Raw genomic sequence first — 22053 nt, 5'->3', positions numbered from 1 at the left:
AGACAGAACCAAAGTATTTGTTCAACTGGTCTGCCATTGAGATGTTGCGGTGCGTTGGTCTGTATCGTCCCTTGGAGAGCGATCCCGCATTTAGTCACAGGATGGGTGTCACGCTAGAAACGCTCCCTTGATTGGTCCCATGTTGGGCCCGCCTCTTTTGCCACCTTCACATGACTAAATCGGGAGGAGAAAGACGGCCCGGTCTGTGTTTAGTGGTTGGTGAACGAGCCCTCGGGGCAAGGACCCACACTCCCGGCCCGCTGCTGGTGGTGGGTGGGGTGGGGGTTGGGGGAGGGGGAGAGAGAGATGGGGTCAGGAGGGAGGGGAGAGTGGGAGGGGGGATGGTAGGGAGAGAGGGAGGGAGCAGGAGGGAGGGGGGTGTGAGAGATGGGGGGATGGGACAAGGGAGGGGGAGAAAGACAGACAGGGAGAGGGAGGGAGGGAGAGAGAGAGGGCGGGAGGGAGATGGAGGGATAGAGGGAGGGGAAGAAGGGGCGAGTGGGAGGGAGGGAGAGAGGTGGAGACAGGGAGGAGGAGGGAGAGAGGGGGAGGGAGAAAGGGGGGAAGAGAGAGGGGGACATGGGGGGATGGGTGAGAGGGAAGGAGAGAGGAGTGAGGGGAAGAAGGGGTGTTCGGGGCAGGGGAGGGAGGCAGAGGGGGAGACAGGGAGTGAGGGTGAGAGAGGATCGGGGGAGAGAGGGAGGGGGGATGGGGGGACAGAGAGAAGGAGAGGGAGAGGGGGGAGGGAGAGGGAGAGGGAGAGTGAGAGGGAGAGAGAGAAGAATGAGAGAGAGAGTGAAGGGGTGTTGGGGGCGGAGTGAGGGACAGGGCCAATCCCGACGGTTGCCTCATTTTGGGCACTTGGAGAACCCAGCATCAAACCCTGACCTCCCAGCCCGTGACCCTGTGACCCCGTGACCCCTGAGCTTGGGGCCAAACATGGAACTGGGGATGAAGTCGGGGAGGTTGGTGTGTGAGAGTCGCTGTGTCTGGGCCCGGGCTCCCCTCCCTGTGCCTCACCATCTCCCGCTATGTTCCCTCTGCAGCCTGTGGGTACTGCTGCCACTTAAAGTGCAAGAGAAAGCTGCGAAAGAAACAACAGGAGGGAAATCGCAGTTACCGATGTAGGCTCACGACCCCCGCAAGGGAAGGTGAGGCTCGCGATCAGCACTGGGCACCCGGGCAGTGGGCAGCTATCTCACACTCACTCTCACTCACATACACTCACACACACTCACTCACACACTCACATAACCACTCACACACATACACACTCACACTCACACACTCACACCAACACACGCACAATCAGACACACTCACACAGTCATACACACTCACACACACCCTCACACTCACAATCACACACACTCACACACACCCACACTCACTCACACACACCCACATACACACACCCACACACACACTCATACACGCACACACACGCACACTCACACAAACACACACACAAACACGCTCACACATACACTCACACACTCATACACTCATACACTCAGACACACACACACGCTCACACACTCATACACTCATACATGCACACACACTCACACGCACACTCACACAAACACACACACAAACACACACTCAAACACACACACACACACACTCATATACTCATACACATGCACACACACTCACACAAACACACAGAAACACACACACAAGCACACACACACATTCACAATCACACATTCACAATCACACACTCACATATTCACATACACACTCACACACAGAGGGAGCTTTACTCTGTATTCTAACCCCGTGCTGTCCCTGCCCTGGAAGTGTTTGATGGGACAGTGTAGAGGGAGCTTTACTCTGTATCTAACCCCGTGCTGTACCTGCCCTGGGAGTGTTTGATGGGACAGTGTGGAGGGAGCTTTACTCTGTATCTAACCCCGTGCTGTACCTGCCCTGGGAGTGTTTGATGGGACAGTGTAGAGGGAGCTTTACTCTGTATCTAACCCCGTGCTGTACCTGCCCTGGGAGTGTTTGATGGGACAGTGTAGAGGGAGCTTTGCTCTGTATCTAACCCTGTGCTGTACCTGCCCTGGGAGTGTTTGATGGGACAGTGTAGAGGGAGCTTTACTCTGTATCTAACCCCGTGCGGTGCTCCCTCAGTACTGCCCCTCCAACAGTGCGGTCCTCCGTCAGTACTACCCCTCCGGCAGTGCGGCGCTCCCTCAGTACTGCCCCTCTGACAGTGTGGCACTCCCTCAGTACTGCCCCTCCGACAGTGTGGTGCTCCCTCAGTACTGCCCCTCCGACAGTGCGGCGCTCCCTCAGTACTGCCCCTCTGACAGTGCAGCGTTCCCTCAGTACTGCCCCTCTGACAGTGCAGCGTTCCCTCAGTACTGCCCCTCTGACAGTGCGGCGTTCCCTCAGTACTGCCCCTCTGACAGTGTGGCGCTCCCTCAGTACTGCCCCTCTGACAGTGCAGCGCTCCCTCAGCACTGCGCCTCCGACAGTGCAGTGCTCTCTCAGTACTGCCCCTCTGACAGTGCAGCGCTCCCTCAGCACTGCGCCTCCAACAGTGCGTAGCTCCCTCAGTACTGCCCCTCCAAAAGTGCGGCGCTTCTTCAGTACTGTCACTCCGACAGTGCAGTGCTCCCTCAGTACTGCCCCTCCGACAATGCGGTGCTCCCTCAGTACTGCCCCTCTGACAGTGTGGCACTCACTCAGTACTTCCCCTCCGACAGTGCGGAGCTCCCTCAGTACTGCTGCTCCGACCACGTGGCACTCCCTCAGTACTGCCACTCCGACAGTGCGGCACTCACTCAGTACTGCGCCTCCGACAATGTGGCGCTCCCTCAGTACTGCCCCACCAACAGTGCAGTGCTCCCTCAGTACCGCACTGGGAGTTTCGGCCTAGATTAATCGTTCTCTGCACCAGCCACGAGCCCTTCTCCCTCTGGGGCAGATCTAACACTCCGGTCCGCCCCTCAGCAATGTTCTTGATGACATCAAAACATTTTCTGACCACAATGTGTTCCACACGCCTCTGTCGGGTGTTCGTTTCCCACTCTACTTTGATTGCTAGACCTCGTGAATTACAGGAAGGACTCCATGTGACACAAAGTTTCGGCATAAACCCAACTGTTAGTTTATTGCATAAAAAAACACTAATCATTTTGGTTCAAGATTTCTGAGAGAATTGACCGAAGACATAAATCACCCGTCCAGCCAGTTGCTGCTGTTTGTCGATCGTAGGCTCGTGGTCGTTGTTTCTTGACCGCTTGTTCCTCTCCGATGTTCCCTCCTTCTCGTCCTGCTTGGCGATCTAATGTTCTCCTTCTCATTCTGTTCTTGCTCTTGTTTGGATGGCCACAATTTGTGCACGGGGCAAAGTCAAAGTGCCAAAGATAACTCCTTAACTTTAGTGTCCCCTTATCCAAAAAATGCAGACCGTTTGGGATCCTTTGTTGTCATGGGTTTTCACAGATTTGTGGTCTCCAGAGGGAACTGGTTTTCCCCTCCGGCCAATTAATCCAGGGACTCCTCTGCTTGATTGTATCAAAACATTTGTCTCGGTGTTTGATCAGGTCTCGCTCCTGATCGCAGAAGTTGCATTCATCAGTGATGAATCACTACCTGCCCCTGGCTGGCGCCCTTTGCTCCCGCCCAAGCAGTCACAAATGTTTCTTTTAAACCATTTTACTCCGTGGCCTCTTGCTGTGCCTCAATTGTGAAAATGTGTAAACCTTACACTCCCCCCTTTCATGTCTCTTGTTATAAACTCATAACCCACCGAGTGTTACCAACCGAGTGACTGCTACCCACCGAGAGAGTGTTGCCCACGGCGAGTGTGTTATCCACCGAGAGAGTGTTACCCACCGAGTGAGTGTTGCCCACTGAGAGAGTGTTACCCACAGAGTGAGTGCTATCCACTGAGAGTGTTACCCACCGAGAGAGTGTTACCCACCGAAAGAGTGTTACACACCGAGAGAGTTTTACCCACTGAGAGAGTGTTTCCCACCGAGTGTGTGTTGCCCACTAGGTGGTTTTTTCTTTTCCATGAGCCTTTTTGCGTGTATTGCAGTCATCGTCAAATCTCCATATTACATACTTTTTACAACAAAACAATGTTTGGCTTTAATCCATCTGACTTCAGTTTATAACTTTTACAAACACTTTGGCCTTGGTTCATTTTAATAACCCTTCAACATTCCCTTCTGTCGTTTTTGCTTTAATTTACAGGACAAGGTGAATAGATACTGTTGTGGGATTTTCTAGAGAACCCGACTTAGTTCATCCTGGGGACGTTAAAATGGCCAAGCAGAAGTTTGCCCGAGACAGTTTAAAATTAACCCAAGAAATCTGCTGAGCATGAGTCATGGAGATAGGGGAAGTGGGACAGTGGGCGGTTGAAAAGGCCACCGGCTGCATCCTTGTTTTGGAATAAGGCGGAACTAACTCCTTGTTTTTCTGCTGATGAGACGGAACCGAATGTTTAAGCAATAAGCTCAGGGTCCCATGTACCTTATTGTGGAATGTGTCTATTCTTCTATTGTAACCTCAATGACGCACGCACTTGTGGTTTGGAAGCTTAAATACGGGACACTTTAGGCCAGTCGGAGAGTTCTGATGGTGACAGTCTGTGAATCTTCACTCGGAGCTCCGACTTGGTCAGGTCTTAGTATTAGAATAAACTTGTGTGTTTTCCACTTATGTAGATGGGTGTTTGAGTCTCATTCCATAATACAGATTCCACCCCAACATTTTTGGTGTAGTCGGCCAGGATTTGATGACGACCGGTGAGATCGCGATGGAGGAGTCATGACAGGAGTGAGTAACTTTAAATACCACTCATAAATTCGAGTGACTCGGAAGTCGACGAGCGAACCCGGGCATCAATCCGAATCAAGCGAAATCTGCTGAGTGCGTAAGGCACAACTTTAAACTGGTTCCATAAACTAATGTAAGTTCGGGACACTACCGTTGCAATAAAAGATCGGAAGTGTTTCAAATTAAGAAATTGGATTAACAGGGAAATCTTGGGACGGGATTAAAGCGGCGTGAAGGAGCCAGAGCGGGAACGCCGCCAAGAAGTCGGATCACAGAATGGGGTTGGGGAAAGAACGAGACTGGGGTGAGGAGGCACCCTTACTGGATGCTATGCAGATGAACGGAAAGGTTTAATCGACAAGATGCTGAAAGACGGATGGGATCCGAATGAGGATCCCGCCGGTCAGAAGACCTGGTGGCAAAAACAAAAGAATAAATGTGTACAAAAAACAATGGTAATTAAAGCACGACAATTTCTGAAATAAGTAGAATTGAACAAGACAAAAAGAAAATACAGAAACTAAATGAATTGAAGTGGGACATTGCGTCCTTCAGGAATTAAGGGGTTAACAATACAACCTGCAAACTAGCTGCAATGGCTGAGATGACACGTGAACATAAACCATAGACAGGCTTAAGCTAAAAATAATTTTCCCTTCGTAGTCGACAAAATCTCAAGCGGGGGCCGGACACCGGCAAATGAAAGCCATGTCAAAGGCGTGAGTACATTTGAATTACCATGCACAGTTCGGACAAAGGGCAGAAATCTCTCTGGTGTCAGCTGTCTGAGAGATCCGAATCTGCAGGTCTGGCCGAGACTTCAAGTCGTCAGCGAAAGATCCCAGGTGAAACAATTGCAATCGGTTATTTAGAAGTGTGTCTGGGTAATGTGGCGATTTATAATTGATATATGTTGCAAGTATCGGTCCCACTCAGGGCGAGTAATTAAGGGACATCGCGCTGACAACATATAGCCATGGGAAGTGAGAAACTCGAGTTGGGACCAGAGGTGTCTCAACACGGTACCGAGCAGATAAAAAAAATCCGGGGATTGCCAGTATATCTGGACATGGGTGCCACAGGGATTCCACAATAGCCCGGCAATATTTCACCGGACTGTGATTCGAGCCCGAGAAAAGGTGATCCTAACCCCATCCAGAAGCACAGTCCTCCAGTCTGTGGATGATCTGCTGATTGCCTCGGAGGATGAACGGGGACACACGGGCGCTCTCACAGAAATCTTAGAAACCCGACAAAGGGTGGGATTTAAAGCCAATCCCAAGAAAGCCCAAATCGGACAGACAGTGGTACAATATTTGGGAGCATATACAAATTGATTTTACGGGACCACTGCCAAGCTCTAGAGTAAAGAATTACTGTCGAGTAATAATTGATTTGTTTACACAGTGGGTGGAAGCTTTTGCTACCCGAAACTGCACCGCAACCACGGTAGCTCGTATCTTAGCCGAGGAGGCGATTCCCCGCTGGGGCAGTCCCACTCAAATACACTCCGATCAGGGAACCCACTTCACAGGACAGGTGATGAAATTACTATGCATTACATTGGGCATCAAACAAAAATTTCACATCCCCTCCCACCCGCAGAGTTCGGGAATGGTAGAACGGATGAATCGGACAATAAAGATAGCCCTGTCAAAAGCCATCCAAGAAACGGGACAGGCTTGGGCTGAGCTGCTGCCTGCTATCCTGATGAGAAAACGAGCAACCCCGAACCGGATGACAGGACTAACTCCGTTTGAACTTATGACTGGTCGGCCAATGCGACTGCGCAAAGGTATAATTCCAGGAGGGTCCGATGTGGGCCCACTACGGGATCAAATAGGAAGATATGTAATGGAGTTAAGTAAGCAACTTACGGATATGAGGCAGGAAGGAAGAGAATGACAGGCAGGCCAGGACGAATAAGAAGAGTTAGAGTCCCCAGTAAATCTTCCCCAGGAGGGGGAGAAAGTAATGGTTAAGGGGCTACCAGGACGAACCGGATTCACGCGCAGTGGTTGGGACCATACGCGATATTGATCAGTGGTGATTCGTGTGCATATGTGAATATGAATGAAGTAGGACTGGAAACATTGGTCCCAGTTGAAAAGCTACACTGACATGTAGTGTATAGCCCAAGGGCGTTCACCCTTTTACAGGATAGCTGGCAGATGATAATTCTGATACTGTTATGGATGATACAGACAACAGATCAACACCACGAGGAAGACCCAAGGGATCCCGAATTCAGACTATTAATTGTGGTGAATGGAATCCACATATCGGGCTCTTTCGGTCAAAAGGAGGTCTGCTGGACTTTGGTCTGTCACCGAATGGCACCATCCGAAGATGCAAGGGGGTCCAACTGAAAATGTTAGGAATATCTGTGATATCCCACAGAATGGCATGTATATCCTGTAACCGTTAGAATATCCCATACATACCGCGGGACCGCCGAGTGGGGTGGTCCTGAGAACGGAGGGAATCCAATTGTATGAAAATGTACACCATGAGATATTAACTGTAATAATAAACCTGATGGACATAGGGCTACCAGAAAAATATGACCTTAAGGTACAGGCATTGTACACCCGAATGCTTAACGTAGTGTGGGAAGAATCCCGGGACGCCTCAGGGGCATCCAATAACGGAGCACTCTGAGAGCAGGTCAGACCCACAGACAGAAACAGGGTCTGATCAATGACATCTTCACTGAGCTCAACAAGGGAACCTCATTTATAAATGCCCTGACATACAAGCTATACAAGAACAATCAAAAAACCTTAAAGACACAGTAAGAAGTTGCTGTAGAGGCAGACAGATGCAGCCAAAGAGACTGCTCGAGAAGGCGATGGGACAGCAGGGAGTTAAGTCACAGGGATTACAGTCCTGGAGGGCCATGCTTCCACCATTAATCACCTGATTTACTGAGAACTCAATGCAGAAAAGGCAGAGGTTCAGTGAGACCTCTGCCACACTTACGGGGGATGGATCATTGGGCAGGTCATGGAGAACCTGGGCCAAATACACAGGGGCAAAGTCCCAGACTGGATTAACAACACCCACCTGTTTCGCCGAGCATAGCACCCAGGGTCACTGGACGTGTGCACCATGAAAGGAATGACAAGATTCTTTGCGCTGACAGGCGAATGCACAGATTCACATTCTGCTCTGGTGGGTATAGTCCTAATGATTCCAGTAATGGTGAAAGGGGAATCTGGACCACATCCCCAGTTTGAGGTAGAAAACTTGGGGCTAATCCAGGGCGAGAACTACATGTGGTACTACCCAATGGATCAATATGCAATCAAATGGAGTGGAACGATGAGAGGGATCTCATTATCAGGGTGCCGCAGGGTAGGATCCCTAACTATATGTCCACATCCAGTAGGCTGGGGAAGTGACGAGGGTGCGGATTTAATCAAACCATTGGGTGTGTCTTAGAAATAAGCCCATCAGAAACCGAACACACCCACTTAGCCTACCGTGGAAAGGGGAAATACTGTGTGGTAACCAACCAACCAACTTATGGCTATGGTATCTATCAATGTAATATCACTAACCCCAACTTCTGCTTCACCCTGAGGGTACCGGTAATAAATGGACAAGCACGAACGACTTCTATCCATGCTCGAGAAACCATTGCCCTAAATCTGACTGATGAAATTAAACAAGATTTGTTATGAAAGTGAACTGGCTGCACCAATACCCCACATGCCCGAGGACCTGAGAGACATAAAGGATCCTATGTTGGCAAGCATAAAACAATACCATGTGCTCAAACAGGAGCTGCTCGAACTGGGCAAGGACATTGCAAAAGATCTTCAACATATCCCTTGGTACGAGAAGGCATGGAACTGGGGTCTGAATGTTAATATCACTCCATGGATACGTATCATATCACATGTATTGGCGGCAGTACTACTAATCTTGGCTTTTGGATATGTTTTTATGTTCTGGTCATCATGCAGAAGACACAGGGCTAGGCACCGCACCCAGTGGATATTGAAGGTACTTGACGGAAGGAAGAAGCTGATGGACAGTGGGATTTAACCACTGGCATCACTCACCTATTCCTCCCTAACACATTGGCTGATCACTGAACCGGGGGCGGGACGAATGGATGTAACTTAGTAGTGGTCTCATAGGCTGGGATAGCCAAGAACCAAAGGGGGAATTGAAGAAGGATTTTACAATCCCTCTATAATTTGGCCTTCTGGATTCGCAAATATAGTCAAGCTCTGTCTGCCTCGTAACAATAAGCAGGAACCATTCAAAAAGCAGTTTATCTGCAAGAGGATGTGGTGGCAACTTTCTTCATAGTGAAACTAACAGAATATGATTTGCGGTTAGGCTCGGTGTTGAATAACAGGAAACATGGTCTGTGCTTCAGAGCGAAAATAATCATATTTTTAAAATGTAAAAAGCCCCCAATATAATGGGACAAGTGATGCACACGGATTCTGGTTATTAGCTTTAAATTCTGTATGTTGGCAAGCAAGATGTTGAGTTGGTAACAGCTAGCTGTGGGTGCTGTACCTTCTCCCTTGGCCCAAGTTTTAGGTAATAAACGGTGTACTTTTTACTCTCAACAGACTGTGTGTGTCAGTCAGATTATTCGATCTCAAATTCGCCCACAACACATATGCCATGTTAATATCTCACCAACAACATCTGTTGATGAACCGATCTGATGGCTCAAAATGGGTTTTGAAATCTATTTATGTAAGGACTTTGCTTTTAACAACAATTTCTATGTTCCAATAATCAATGTAAAAACCTGATTTATTTGGATAATTGGTCACTGTAATTTGATGCTTTAGCTCGGCAACTTCCAGGAATAAAATATATTGTAGTCGCCTGTTGCATAGGTATCTGTGGACCTCTTATGTATTATGTTGCACTGCTCAGCTGACTTATCACTGTGCGATCACAGCGCCCCATGTCAGCTGCGGTAGGGCTGCCCTGAGCATAACAATGCTTACAGCTTAAGGAGAAAGGACCCTCAGCCTGAACACGGAGACCGACTCACCCCTGTTTATAGTGAATGCACCTGCTCTTTACCTTGTTTTTATGTAGCATTCTCTGTTTGGATATGTCAGGTGCAGGCAAGTGAGTGAATGGTCATAGTTCAGTTGGTCAGGTGACGGTGTTTAGAACGTCTCGGTGCTGGATTCCAGCCAATTGGGGACCAGAGGGAATTGTACAAGCCATTTCACCTTTTCAATAACATTTGAAGTGAAATATTAAAATAGAAACCCATTAAAATTATGTTAAAGAAGTGACATAGATACTGACTAAAATGGCTTTACATTTTTGGGAGGAGGTGCAGTTTAACTAAAGAGCAGACAGTCTGTATGTATATTGACAGGAAAAAAGCAAAATATTGCTAATGTTGGAATCTGAAGTAAAAATAGAGACTGCTGGAAATCTCAGCGGGTCAGGCAGCATCTGTGGAGAGAGAGAAAGTTAACGTTTTAGGCCAGAACGGTCTGAGGAACGATCACCGACCCAAAACGTAAACTCTGTCTCTCTCTCTCTCCACAGAGGCTGCCTGACCCGCTGAGATTTCAAGCAGTCTCTGTTTTTATTATGTATGTGTATTGACATTGAGTAGGGTCACTTTTTATTTATAAGGCTTAGATTTGTGAAAAAGCTAATTCTTTGTTTGCTAATTGATGTTTGTGGGATCTTGCTGTGTGATCATTGGCAGCGGCGTATCATACATTGCAACAGAGCCTAAGCCTTAGAAATTGGCGTTAAAGAGCATTGGGACTTCCTGAGGTCATGAAAGGCGCTATCAAAATGCAAGTTTGAGCACAGCGAGTGAACCTGAGGGGACGCATTGCAAGATGACAACAAATAAAAGCCCAAGAGCTGGCTGCAGAAAGTCTGTGGGAGCGGAGGAGAGCGAGCTCCAGGGGAGAAGGAAGGACAGGTCGGAAGAAAGAATGGTCATCATTTCTATCTGGAAATATTTGTGAATATTGCTGAATGTGTGAAAAATATCAAGGAAATTAAAATAATAGACGGTAAACTCTCTTTTGATATTGCAGCAAACAGGTGAGATGGACCAAAGTGTCCACAGGGTAAAACCGGCAAATAAATGTATATTGGGACAATCCAGTGATATCTTTCATTCAATGTGTCATTATATTAACATCACTTAAAATGTCACTGAAGCAGTCAAAGAAAGATATTTTGACAGATCGCGTGCTGTCTGTAGGCACATATGTTTCGTGCGCCCAAACCCGGAACTTGCGAAGCCGATTCGGACGCGTGCAAACATCATACACACCCAGAGAGGCCGCGACTTACGGCCCAATGTTTCCTTCCACCAACATCAGTAAAACCGATGACCTGCTCATTACCTCATTCGTGTTGGTGGGAGCTTGCTGTGTGCTGATTGGCCGCCGCATTTCCCACATGACAAGAGTTGCTGCACTCCCAAAAGTAGTTAGTCGGTTATAAAGCGCGTTGGGGTCCTGAATCAGTGAAAGGCGCGACTAACTTTTTGTTTTTGGAAATGCTTCGTTCCCTCCGCAAAACTGGTAACAAATTCAACGGATGTTCAAGCAACAGAAGTCCCTCGCCCTGTAAGTTGCCAGAATTCGAAGTGGAGACAAGTATGGCTCACTGCGGATATTAGTTTGCAGGCTCTCAGATTTTCTCTGCATTTCAACCTGCTGCGGAACTAATTCATCTCAGTGCTCATTCTAAGCTGAAAACCCATTGCCACAGCAATGTCTAATTAGATAGCGGATCGGGTCCATGCAACAATTCATGGTAAAATTCTTGGTACTAGTCGGAATTATTCTCTACCCTACCTTCATTTTTAGGATCCCGAGCCATCTAGAACATTTCTCAGTAGTGACACAGCTCCAAACATGACCTGCCAGAGAATGTCGGCTCCACCAAGACCAACTCAGTTCCATTTTCTATGACAGAGACTTGAACTGCGCCAGGATTTGGTTGGATAGAGCCATTTATTTTCTAACCCCATGTAACCCCAATTCTGGGACCTGCTGAAGCTTGGCGGTTGTTCGGTCCATTCTGATCCTATTATGAGCCGATTAGGCTCGGAACGAGCTGCACCCACCCTTCAGGCCGAAAGGCCGGGATCCAACATCACGAACAGGATTCCAAAGAAGGGACCGAGTGTAACGGACGGAGCCAATGTTGCTGACGACACAAAGATGGTCGGAAAAGCAATGTGTGAGGAGGACACACACAATCTGCAAAACGACATAGACAGGCTAAGTGTGTGGGCAAACATTGGGCAGATGGAGAATAATGTTGGAAAGTGTGATGTCAAGTGCTTTGGCAGAAAAAATCAAAGTGCAAGTTTTTATTTAAATGGAGCAAGATTGCAAGGTGCTGCAGTACAGAGGGACCTGGGAGTACTTGTGCATGTTAGTATGCAGGTAGAGCAAGTGATCAGGAAGGCCAATGGAATTGCAATGGGGATGGAGTATAAAAGCAGGGAAGTCTTCCTACAGTTATACAGGGTATTAATGAGGCCACACCTGAAATACTGCGTGCAGTTTTGGTTTCCATCTTTACGAAAGAATATACTTGCTTTGAAAGCAGTTCAGAGAAGGTTCACTCGGTTGATTCTGGAGATGAGCGGGTTGACTCATGAGGAAAGGTTGAGTAGGTTGGGCCTCTACTTATTGGATTTCAGACGAGTGAGAGGTGATCTTATCGAAATGTATAAGATTATGAGGGGGCTTGACAAGGCAGATGCAGAGAGGATGTTTACACTGATGGGGGAGACTAGAACTAGGGGGCATAATCTTAGAATAAAGGGCCGCCCAATTAAAACTGAGATGAGGAGAAATGTATTTTCTCAGAGGGTTGTAAATCTGTGGAATTTGCTGCCTCAGAGAGCTGTGGAAGCTTGGACATTGAATAAATTTAAGGCTGCGATAGACCGTTTCTTAACCGATAAGGGAATAAGGGGTTATGGGGAGCGGGCAGGAAAGTAGACCTGAGTCCATGGTCAGATCAGCCATTATCGTATTAAATGGCGGAGTAGGCTCGAGGGGCCGTATGGCTTTCTCCTGCTCCTATTTCTTCTTATGTTCTTATGTTAAATACCCGCAATCTTCCCGCACCCTCGCATTATCCCACATTAGAATCGTCCTGCAATGGGACAAAGAGGCTTTACCAGCAATCACAGGTAAATCGCGTGGGAAGCAAAAATGCCTTATGCCAAGACCCGACAGGAAATAAGTGCTACAAGCTTCCTTCTTATTCTTTCTAATGACCTGGATCAATATTAAAGAAAATATAATGACTTCTACAAAAGAGAAGATTAATGTGTGGACCTTAGTTAAACTTTTCAAACTCACTCCTGTCTGTGTTAGTTCTTCAATGTCTTTAACCAACCCATTGCCTGAGTACTCAATTTGTGGATACACCGACTCCTTGCCCAGCCCTACTATCGGTGCACACACTGTGTAGGCACCTACGCTGCACCACCCATATTACCAGTATACACATTGTATGGAGACCCCGCCTTGTCCCCATCCCCATTGAAATAGTTTGCACTGTGTGTGTTACCCCCTCATTCAAATCTTGGACAATTTTTTATAACCGTTACCTACACATGTGTTAAAATATTGCAAAAAGTGGCCACACAGAAAGAATTCTCTGGCCAACGCCTAAATTTGTGATCTTGGTGCAGCTCTGTAAATACTGAGGCTCTGAAACGACACATTAGCAAGGTGGCCAGATTTACAGAGCACATCTCTACTCAAGCAGAAACCACTCTTAATTATTTCCAGGCACTTCAAGTTACCTATAAAAACTTTCAAATGAAGCCCGTTACCTGCCTGGGTACATCATTTAATTACTTTGTGAGATGTTACTGGGGAGACCTCCCTGTCTGTATTGAAAGAAGTCTTAATGCATATAAAACACATCTCTTAGATCTGGTCATGTGTAATGAGACAAGATTAATAAACAATCTCCTAGTAAAGGATCCACTTGGAATGAGTGATCATAGCATGGTTGAATTTCAAATTCAGATGGAGGGTGAGAAAATTGTATCTATAACCAGCATACCAAGCTTAAATAAAGGAAACTATGAATGTATGAAGGCAGAGTTGGGGAAGGGGACTGGGAAAAAGAGTAAAGTTTAGGACGATTGATGAACAGTCGTATACCATTAAGGAGATATTTCACAACTCTCAAGAAAATTTATTCCAGTGAGGAGGAAAGAGTGTAAGAAAAGATAGACATCCGTGGCTAACTAAAGAAATAAAGGAGGGTATCCAATTAAAAACAAAGGTAGACAAAGTGGCCAAAACTAGTGGGAGGACAGAAGATTGGTAATTGTTTAAAAGCCAGGAAAGAATGACTAACATAATGATTAAGAAAAGGAAGATAGTCTACGAAAGTAAACTAGCACGAAATATAAAAAAAGATAGCGAAAGTTTTTATAGGTATATAACAAGGAAAGTGTGGCTAAAGTAAATGTTGGTCCCTTAGAGGATGAGACCGGGGAATTAGTAATGGGGATCATGGAGATGGCAGAAACACTGAACAAATATTTTATGTCACTCTTTATGGTAGAGGCCACTAACAATATTCTAACAGTTGATTGTCAAGGGGCTATGGGGAGGGGGGTAGGAACTTAACACAATCATAATCACTAAGAAGGTGGTACTCAGTAAGATAATGGGATTAAAGGCAGATAAATCCTATGGACCTGATGGCTTGCATCCTAGTGTCTTAGGCGAAGTGTCAGCAGGGATTGTGGATGCATTGGTAGTAATTTACCAAAATTCCCTCGAATCTGGGGATATCCCAGCAGATTGGAAAACTGCAAATGTAAGGCAGGGTGGATAAAGTGGAACCAGTGGATATGGTGTATTTGTATCTTCAGAAGGAATTTGACAAGGTGCCACACAAAAGGTTACTGCACAAGATAAAGGTTCACGGGGTTGGGGGTAATATATTAGCATGGATAGAGGATTGGCTAACGAACAGAAAACAGGGAGTCGGGATAAGTGGTTCATTCTCCGGTTGACAATCAGTAACTAGTGGGGTGCCACAGCTGGGAGCTCAGTGCTGGGAGCCCAGCTATTTACAATTTATATAAACGAGTTGGAAGAAGGAACTGAGTGTAACATAGCAAAATTTGCAGATGATACAAAGATGCAAGGAAAACAAATCTGCAAAAGGACATAGACAGGTTAAGTGAGTGGGCAAAAATTAAGCAGATGGAGTATTATGTTAGAAAATGTGTGGCCATGAACTTTGGCAGAAAAACTTATTTAAGTGGAGAAAGATTACAAAGTGCCGCATTGCAGCGGTACCTGGGGGTACTTGTGCATGAAACACAAAAGTTTAGTTTGCAGGTACAGCAAGTGATCAGGAAGGCCAATGGAATCTTGGCCTTTATTGCAAAGGGGATGTAGTATAAAAGCAGGGAAGTCTTGCTACAGTTATACAGGGCATTGGTGAGGCCACAACTGGAACACTGCATGCAGTTTTGATTGCCATATTTATGAAAGAATATACTTGCTTTGGAGACAGTTCAGAGAAGATTAACTAGGTTGAATCCATAGATAAGAGGCTTGACTTATGAGGAAAGGTTGAGTAGATTGGGCCTCTACTCATTGGAATTCAGAAACGTGTAAGATTATGAGGGGGCTTGACAGGGCGGATGCAGAGAGGATGTTTCCACTGAAGGGGGAGATTAGAACTAGGGACATGAACTTAGAATAAGGGGCCGCCCATTTAAAACTGAGATGAGGAAAATTTCGTATCAGAGGATTGTGGATCTGTGGAATTCGCTGCCTCAGAGAGCATTGGAAGCTGGGACATTGAATAAATTTAAGATAGAAATAAACAGTTTCTTCAATAATAGGGGAATAATGGATTGTGGAGAGTGTGCAGGGAAGTGGAACTGAGTCCATGATCGGATCAGCCATGTTCGTATTGAATGGTGGAGCAGGCTCGAGGGGCCGTATGGCCTTCTCCTGCTCCTATTTCTTATGATCTTATTTAATGCCAGCCTTGGAATATGTCCTGATCCCGTGTGAAGCGTTGAGTTTTAACATCAAAAGTCATTTCTAGAATGTGATTATTTAAGTAATTGCAATTTAACAACAAGTAGGAGTGTCTGGCTGTAATATGTTCAATCTTTTCTGTTGCACAATATATCTCACGGGAGCAGTTGTTGCCTTCAATCGCGGCGCTTCGTGGCTGATACTAATGAGCAGTGTCTCAGCGGAGGTATCTCTCTGTATAAATTGGGGCTGCTCTCAATGTAACTTCACAGTGAATGCGGCAGTGAGAGTTCCTGCTTCAAACCAGAACACATTGTCGATTGGAACAGAAAATGGGTCAAGATTTTATTCCAGTTCGCCTTATAGAAAGCATTTACTATCCAATTCTTGCTGCTTTTGGAGTTGTCGGTAGGTTGTAGCTAATTACTAATTAATGGCCTTGATCGGTATGCTGCTCATGGTAATTGCTTGTTGATGGAGCAAACTTTCTTTCTGTGGTTTCTCATACAGGCGCTTCTTAATTGACTGCTGGTTTTTCTTCAGAAACAGCACTCGCCGCTAGTTACGTCGAAATTGGACTGCAACTTCTGTCTATAGCACATGCGCAGTTATACGCAGAATTCCGGAAGCTACTTTGCGAGATGCGATGTTCCTCCCGAAAGCGTCACGACTTCTTCAGCAACTGATTTCTTAATGGCATCAAGTTGCTGTACTTACATACGTATTAAACTCGCCAGAAAAGTTTTGGGCGTGTCCATTCTAGTGCAAATACTCTTTTAATGCGTTTTTAGCCTTAATTAAGCGAAACACAATTCCACCCAGAAAATTAGCTTTTAGAAGTGTGGACTCACGTTCCTTCAGATTTGAATTAATATTGCAGATATAAATAGATTAATAAAGTATTAATTTGCTTTACTTTTTATTTTTACCTCTTTAGTCTCACTCTTAATCCAATCTTTATTTCCCTCACTTTATTTCACTTTCTGTATTGACATTGAATTCAATAATCTAACTGACACATCCAGGTTCAGATTCTGCTCTGCTCCGGAACGATTCTTCAGTCTGATTTGTGACCTGGATGCAAAGTTGCTTGACCTACTCATGCAGTTCCAAGATACTTTGTTGAGGGAGCTGCGCTTTCGGCTTTCTAATGTACAGCCAATTCCAATGGAAAACCATAAAGACAATTCCTGGGCAAATACAAGAGTAACATTCGCCACTGAGAGCGAAATCCAGCCCAATCATTTAATGAACGAAGTGTAGCATTTCATTATTTATTTCAGCCAATTTCATAATTGAAACTTTATTGATAACTGTCTCTGTAACTCCAGGATAGGAGCAGTGACAGTGGATTATTGTTTCTGTATCTCCAGGATAGGACCAGTGTCAGTGGATTATTGTCTCTGTAACTCCAGGATAGGACCAGTGTCAGTGGATTATTGTCTCTGTATCTCCAGGATAGGACCAGTGACAGTGGATTATTGTCTCTGTATCTCCAGGATAGGACCAGTGACAGTGGATTATTGTCTCTGTATTTCCAGGATAGGACCAGTGACAGTGGATTATTGTGTCTGTATCTCCAGGATAGGATCAGTGTCAGTGGATTATTGTTTCTGTATCTCCAGGATAGGACCAGTGACAGTCGATTATTGTCTCTGTATCTCCAGGATAGGACCAGTGACAGTGGATTATTGTCTCTGTAACTCCAGGATAGGACCAATGTCAGTGGATTATTGTCTCTGTATCTCCAGGATAGGACCAATGTCAGTGGATTATTGTCTCTGTATCTCCAGGATAGGACCAGTGTCAGTGGATTATTGTCTCTGTAACTCCAGGATAGGACCAGTGACAGCGGATTATTGTCTCTGTATCTCCAGAATAGGACCAGTGTCAGTGGATTATTGTCTCTGTATCTCCAGGATAGGACCAGTGTCAGTGGATTATTGTTTCTGTATCTCCAGGATAGGACCAGTGACAGTGGATTATTGTCTCTGTAACTCCAGGATAGGACCAGTGACAGTGGATTATTGTCTCTGTATCTCCAGGATAGGACCAGTGACAGTGGATTATTGTTTCTGGATTTCCAGTCTGGGAACAATGTTAGTTGATTATTGAATCTTAATCTCCAGGATAGGAACAGTATTAGCTGATTAGTGTCCCTGCTTTTCCAGAATAGGAGAGCAGTGTGAGCAGAGTTATTTTTCGATCATGGGTTGTGGGTGTCGTTGACGAGGCCGGATTTATTTCCCATTCCTAATTTCTTTTGAGAAGGTGGTAGTGAGCCGTCATTTCGAAGTCCCAGATACTGTGTGGGGAACAAAGTTCCACAGTGCTTTTACCATGGGAGATCCACGATTTTGACCCAGCGAAAATGAACAATGGCAATATATACAAGTCAGGATGTTGTGTGTTTGGAGCGGTTTTCCCATGCACCTGCTTTCCTTGTCTTTCCATTTGGCAGAGGTCGCAGGTTTGGGAGGTGCTCTCGAAGAAGCCTTTGTGCAGTGTTTAGTGCAGCTTGTCGGTGGTACAGACAGCAGCCACGGTGAGCCGGAGGTGGAGGGACTAAATGTTTAAGGAAGTGGCCCATGAGGCATTCAAGCTTTGTCCTGGATAGTCTGAGCTCCTTGAATGTTGACTGTTCCTGTGCCCACAGTCGGTATGTAGCTGGTCCAGTTAAGTTTCTGGTCAACAGAGACCTCGCTGGATGTTGATGGTGATTAATTCAGTGATGGTAATGACGCTGACAGTCAAGGAGTGTTGGCTATCCTTTCTCTTGTTGGAGATAGGTATTGCCTGGCACTTCTGTGACACAAATGTCATTTGCCACTTTACAGCCCTAGGCTGAATGTCGCCCAGGTCTTGGTGCATACGGACATGGGCTGAGGTGTTGGAAATGGAACTGAACACTGTACAGTCATCAGCAAACTTCCCCGCTTCTGACCTTATGATGGAGGGAGGCTCATTGATGAAGCAGCTGAAGATGGTAGGGCCTTGGACACTGCCCCGAGGAACTCCTGCTGCGTTGTCCTGGGAGTGTGATGATGGACCTCCAACAATCGCGACCATCTTTCTTTGTGCTCGGTTGACTCCAGCCAGCGGACAGTTTCCACACTAATTTCCAGCGCCTTAAGTTTTACTTGGGTTCCTTGGTCAAATGCTGCTTTGATGTCAAGGACACTCACTCGCACCATACCTCTGGAATATAGCTCTTTTGTCCATGTTTGGGCCAAGGCTGTAATTACTGTCTCTGGATCAAGAAGATAGGATAAATGTCAAACTGATAATTGACTCCAGATTTGCAGGACAGGAGCTTTCTGAGCAGATTATTGTCTATGGAACTATAGGATAAGTGAGCATTCGCGGATTTCTGTCTCTGCTCTCTGCCACTTCATCAAATAACTGAATCAGGTTAGTCAGAGAGAATTTGCATTTAACGAATTGTCAATGACAGTCTCTTCCTCGCGTATGCTTCTCCAAGCGAGTATTAAATGAGTGGTGTTCACAGATTACTGCCTCGTTAATCTCCATGTTAGGAGCAGTGTTAGCCGATTATAGTCCCTGGAACTTCAGGAAAGGAACGGTATTCGACATGTATTGATTCTCTGTGGACCAGGTTATATTCTCCTGCCCAGACTGAGCACTGATCCAGAGTAAGTTTCCACATCTGTGCTGCAGGCTTTTTTTTGGGCTGTTTTGTATTGTACTACGCATCAATAACTGTTCTGCACGCAACAAATTAATTTCAGTAGCTACATGACAGTGCACTTTACAACCTTTGATAGAGTTCCTCATTATTCATTGACCAGCAGTTTAACTATTGCAGCCAGCGATCAATTTCTACCATTGCTCGGTAGTCCTCGGAGTAACTGCTCTCTAGGTGTTTATACTTGGAATAGAAGCACATTATGTCTGCAGACCGGTTTGAAATTAAATGATATGCCATTATATCAATGTTATTTTTGTTGATGCAAAATTGATTTTCAATAATAAAACCAAGCACAAGACCGAGCCTGGGAGGGCGCTGAGTCTTGGCTGAACTTTCCTCAGCTTCGTGTGTGAGCTGAGTTTTGCATTACTGATTGCTTCAATGATTGAGCTGATTCTGTTGGACCCTCACCATCCACTGTCGGCATTGGACCCTCAACATCTACTGTATCCATTGGACTCTCAACATACACTGTCTCCATTGGACGCTCAACATTCAGTGTATGCATTGGACCCTCAATATTCAGTGTATGCATTGGACCCTCAACATTCAGTGTATGCATTTGACCCTCACCCTTCACTCACTCCATTGGACCCTCACCCTTCACTGTTTGCATTGGACCCTCAAACTTCGCTGCTTGAATTGGAACCTCTCTCTTCACTGTTTGCATTGGACCGGCCACTTTATTTTAGGCATTGGACCCCTAGCCCTTACTGTCTGCAATAGCCCCAAAGCTCCACTGACTGCATTGGTCCACTTTCTTCCAGGAGCTGCATGGTACCCCCACCCTCCTCTATCTCTATTTGTCTGGCACACTTCCCTGGTTTGATTTGGACCCCCAGCCTTACACTATTTGTATTAGTCACCGCCAAACTAGACAGGTCTGCATTGAATCTACCCTCCTCTGTCTCCATTCGTCCCTCACCCTCCCCGTACCTGGATTGGATGTCCCCCTCATCTGACTGCAGCAATCTTTGGCCCTTCCTTTGTTTGGATTGGACCTCACACGCCTCTGCCTATTGATTCTCTCAGCCCCTCCTGTCTGCAGTCGTCACAGCTCTAGCCCAGTCTGCATTGGCCCTTTCCCCCTCCTCATTCCCTATTGGGATCGCACCTTTCACTGTCGGGATAAGCATCTCAGTCTCCCTTTAATGGCCGGGTCGGGGATTCTGGTCAGATCGGCAGAAATGTGCTGGAGATCTCATTGTCAGGAGTTGTGAAAGGACCTGTGCCATAAAGGAGTCAGTTTTCTCTATTCGATGGAAGAACTGTGCTCTTAATTCCGCACACCATCCCACTAATCTGATGATGTCGTTTTCTTGCAGTTAATGTGATGGCGATTTTCGTCCTTTCTCGAGGAAAGTGCGGCCTCTCCAAATGTATCAGCCGATATATGGTGGCCATGGCAGCGGCAGATCTCCTGGTCCTCGTCACCGAGGTGCTGATGTGGCGATTAGCAGACCTTTTCTTCCCACGTTCTGTCCTCTCCATTCATTACGTCTGTTCTCTGAATATTGTGTTGGTTTTTGCAACAACCGTGATTTCTGTCTGGCTCACAGTTGCTTTCACCGTCGATCGATTTGTGGCCATTTGCTGTCAGAAGCTGAGAACGAGTTATTGCAGCGAGAGAACGGCAGCTGTGGTTATAGGAACAGTGTGTGTGCTGGGCTGTTTCAAATCTGTACCCTGGTACTTTACATATCAACCGCAGCTTATCATTGGAACTGTGCCTTGGGGCTGCACGAGAAAACCCATCTTTTATATCTCCCCCGCGTGGGCAGCATTTGAATTAACGTTTTATATTGTAACCCCGTGCCTCCCTTTCGGTTTTGTTTTGCTGTTCAATGTCCTCACAGCCAGGCACATTTTAGTGGCCAGCAGAGTCCGCAGGGGACTCCGCGATCACAGCAATGGAGAACATCAGCAGGATCCAGAGATGGAGAACCGGAGGAAATCCATCGTTTTACTCTTCAGTATATCCGGCACTTTCATACTGTTGTGGCTGACTGAAATTATGTTTTACACGTATCAGCGAATTACAAACACTTATGATTATTCCACGCACGACCCTCTATACATCGCTGAAAGGACTGGAGTCATGCTACAGCTTCTCAGTTCCTGCACAAACACATGTATCTATGTCATTACTCAGGCGAAATTCAGAGAGGAGCTGAAGAAAACGACGCAATACCCACTCAATGTTATTGTTAAATTAATTAAAAAATAGAAACATCTGAACACTTGTGTCATCGGAACTCATTCTAGCCCGAAAGCTCATGGATCTCAAACTGTTGCTACTCAGCCTTACTCCTGTGCGAGAAAAACATTGCGGACCTCTATAAAACAACACAAATATTTTGTCTAAACATTGTGGCGAGACAGGGGACAGGTTTTCCTACAGTCTGTGTGGGGGTGGGGGAGACAGATTGTCCCACAGTCTGAATGGGGGTTGAAGGGGAGACAGTTTTTCCCACAGCCTATGTGGGGTTGGGGGAGACAGTCTGTATTACAGTCTGCT

The 22053-nt window shown here is 46.2% G+C and overlaps 1 protein-coding gene across 1 annotated transcript; it reads left to right on the top strand.

Annotated features, from left to right (window-relative positions):
* The first annotated feature begins 16158 nt into the window (after positions 1-16158).
* LOC139239351 (probable G-protein coupled receptor 139) lies at positions 16159-21762 on the top strand. Its single transcript, XM_070868029.1, has 2 exons — positions 16159-16234; positions 20861-21762. Exons 1-2 carry the CDS (start codon positions 16159-16161, stop codon positions 21760-21762), a joined length of 978 nt encoding a protein of 325 aa, XP_070724130.1.
* The last annotated feature ends 291 nt before the right edge of the window (positions 21763-22053 follow it).

This window comes from Pristiophorus japonicus, chromosome 27 (genome assembly GCF_044704955.1).
Source record: "Pristiophorus japonicus isolate sPriJap1 chromosome 27, sPriJap1.hap1, whole genome shotgun sequence".
Classification (NCBI taxonomy): Eukaryota; Metazoa; Chordata; class Chondrichthyes; family Pristiophoridae; genus Pristiophorus; species Pristiophorus japonicus.
Note: the sequence above shows the minus strand (reverse complement) of the source record. Positions and strands in the feature narration are given on the sequence as shown.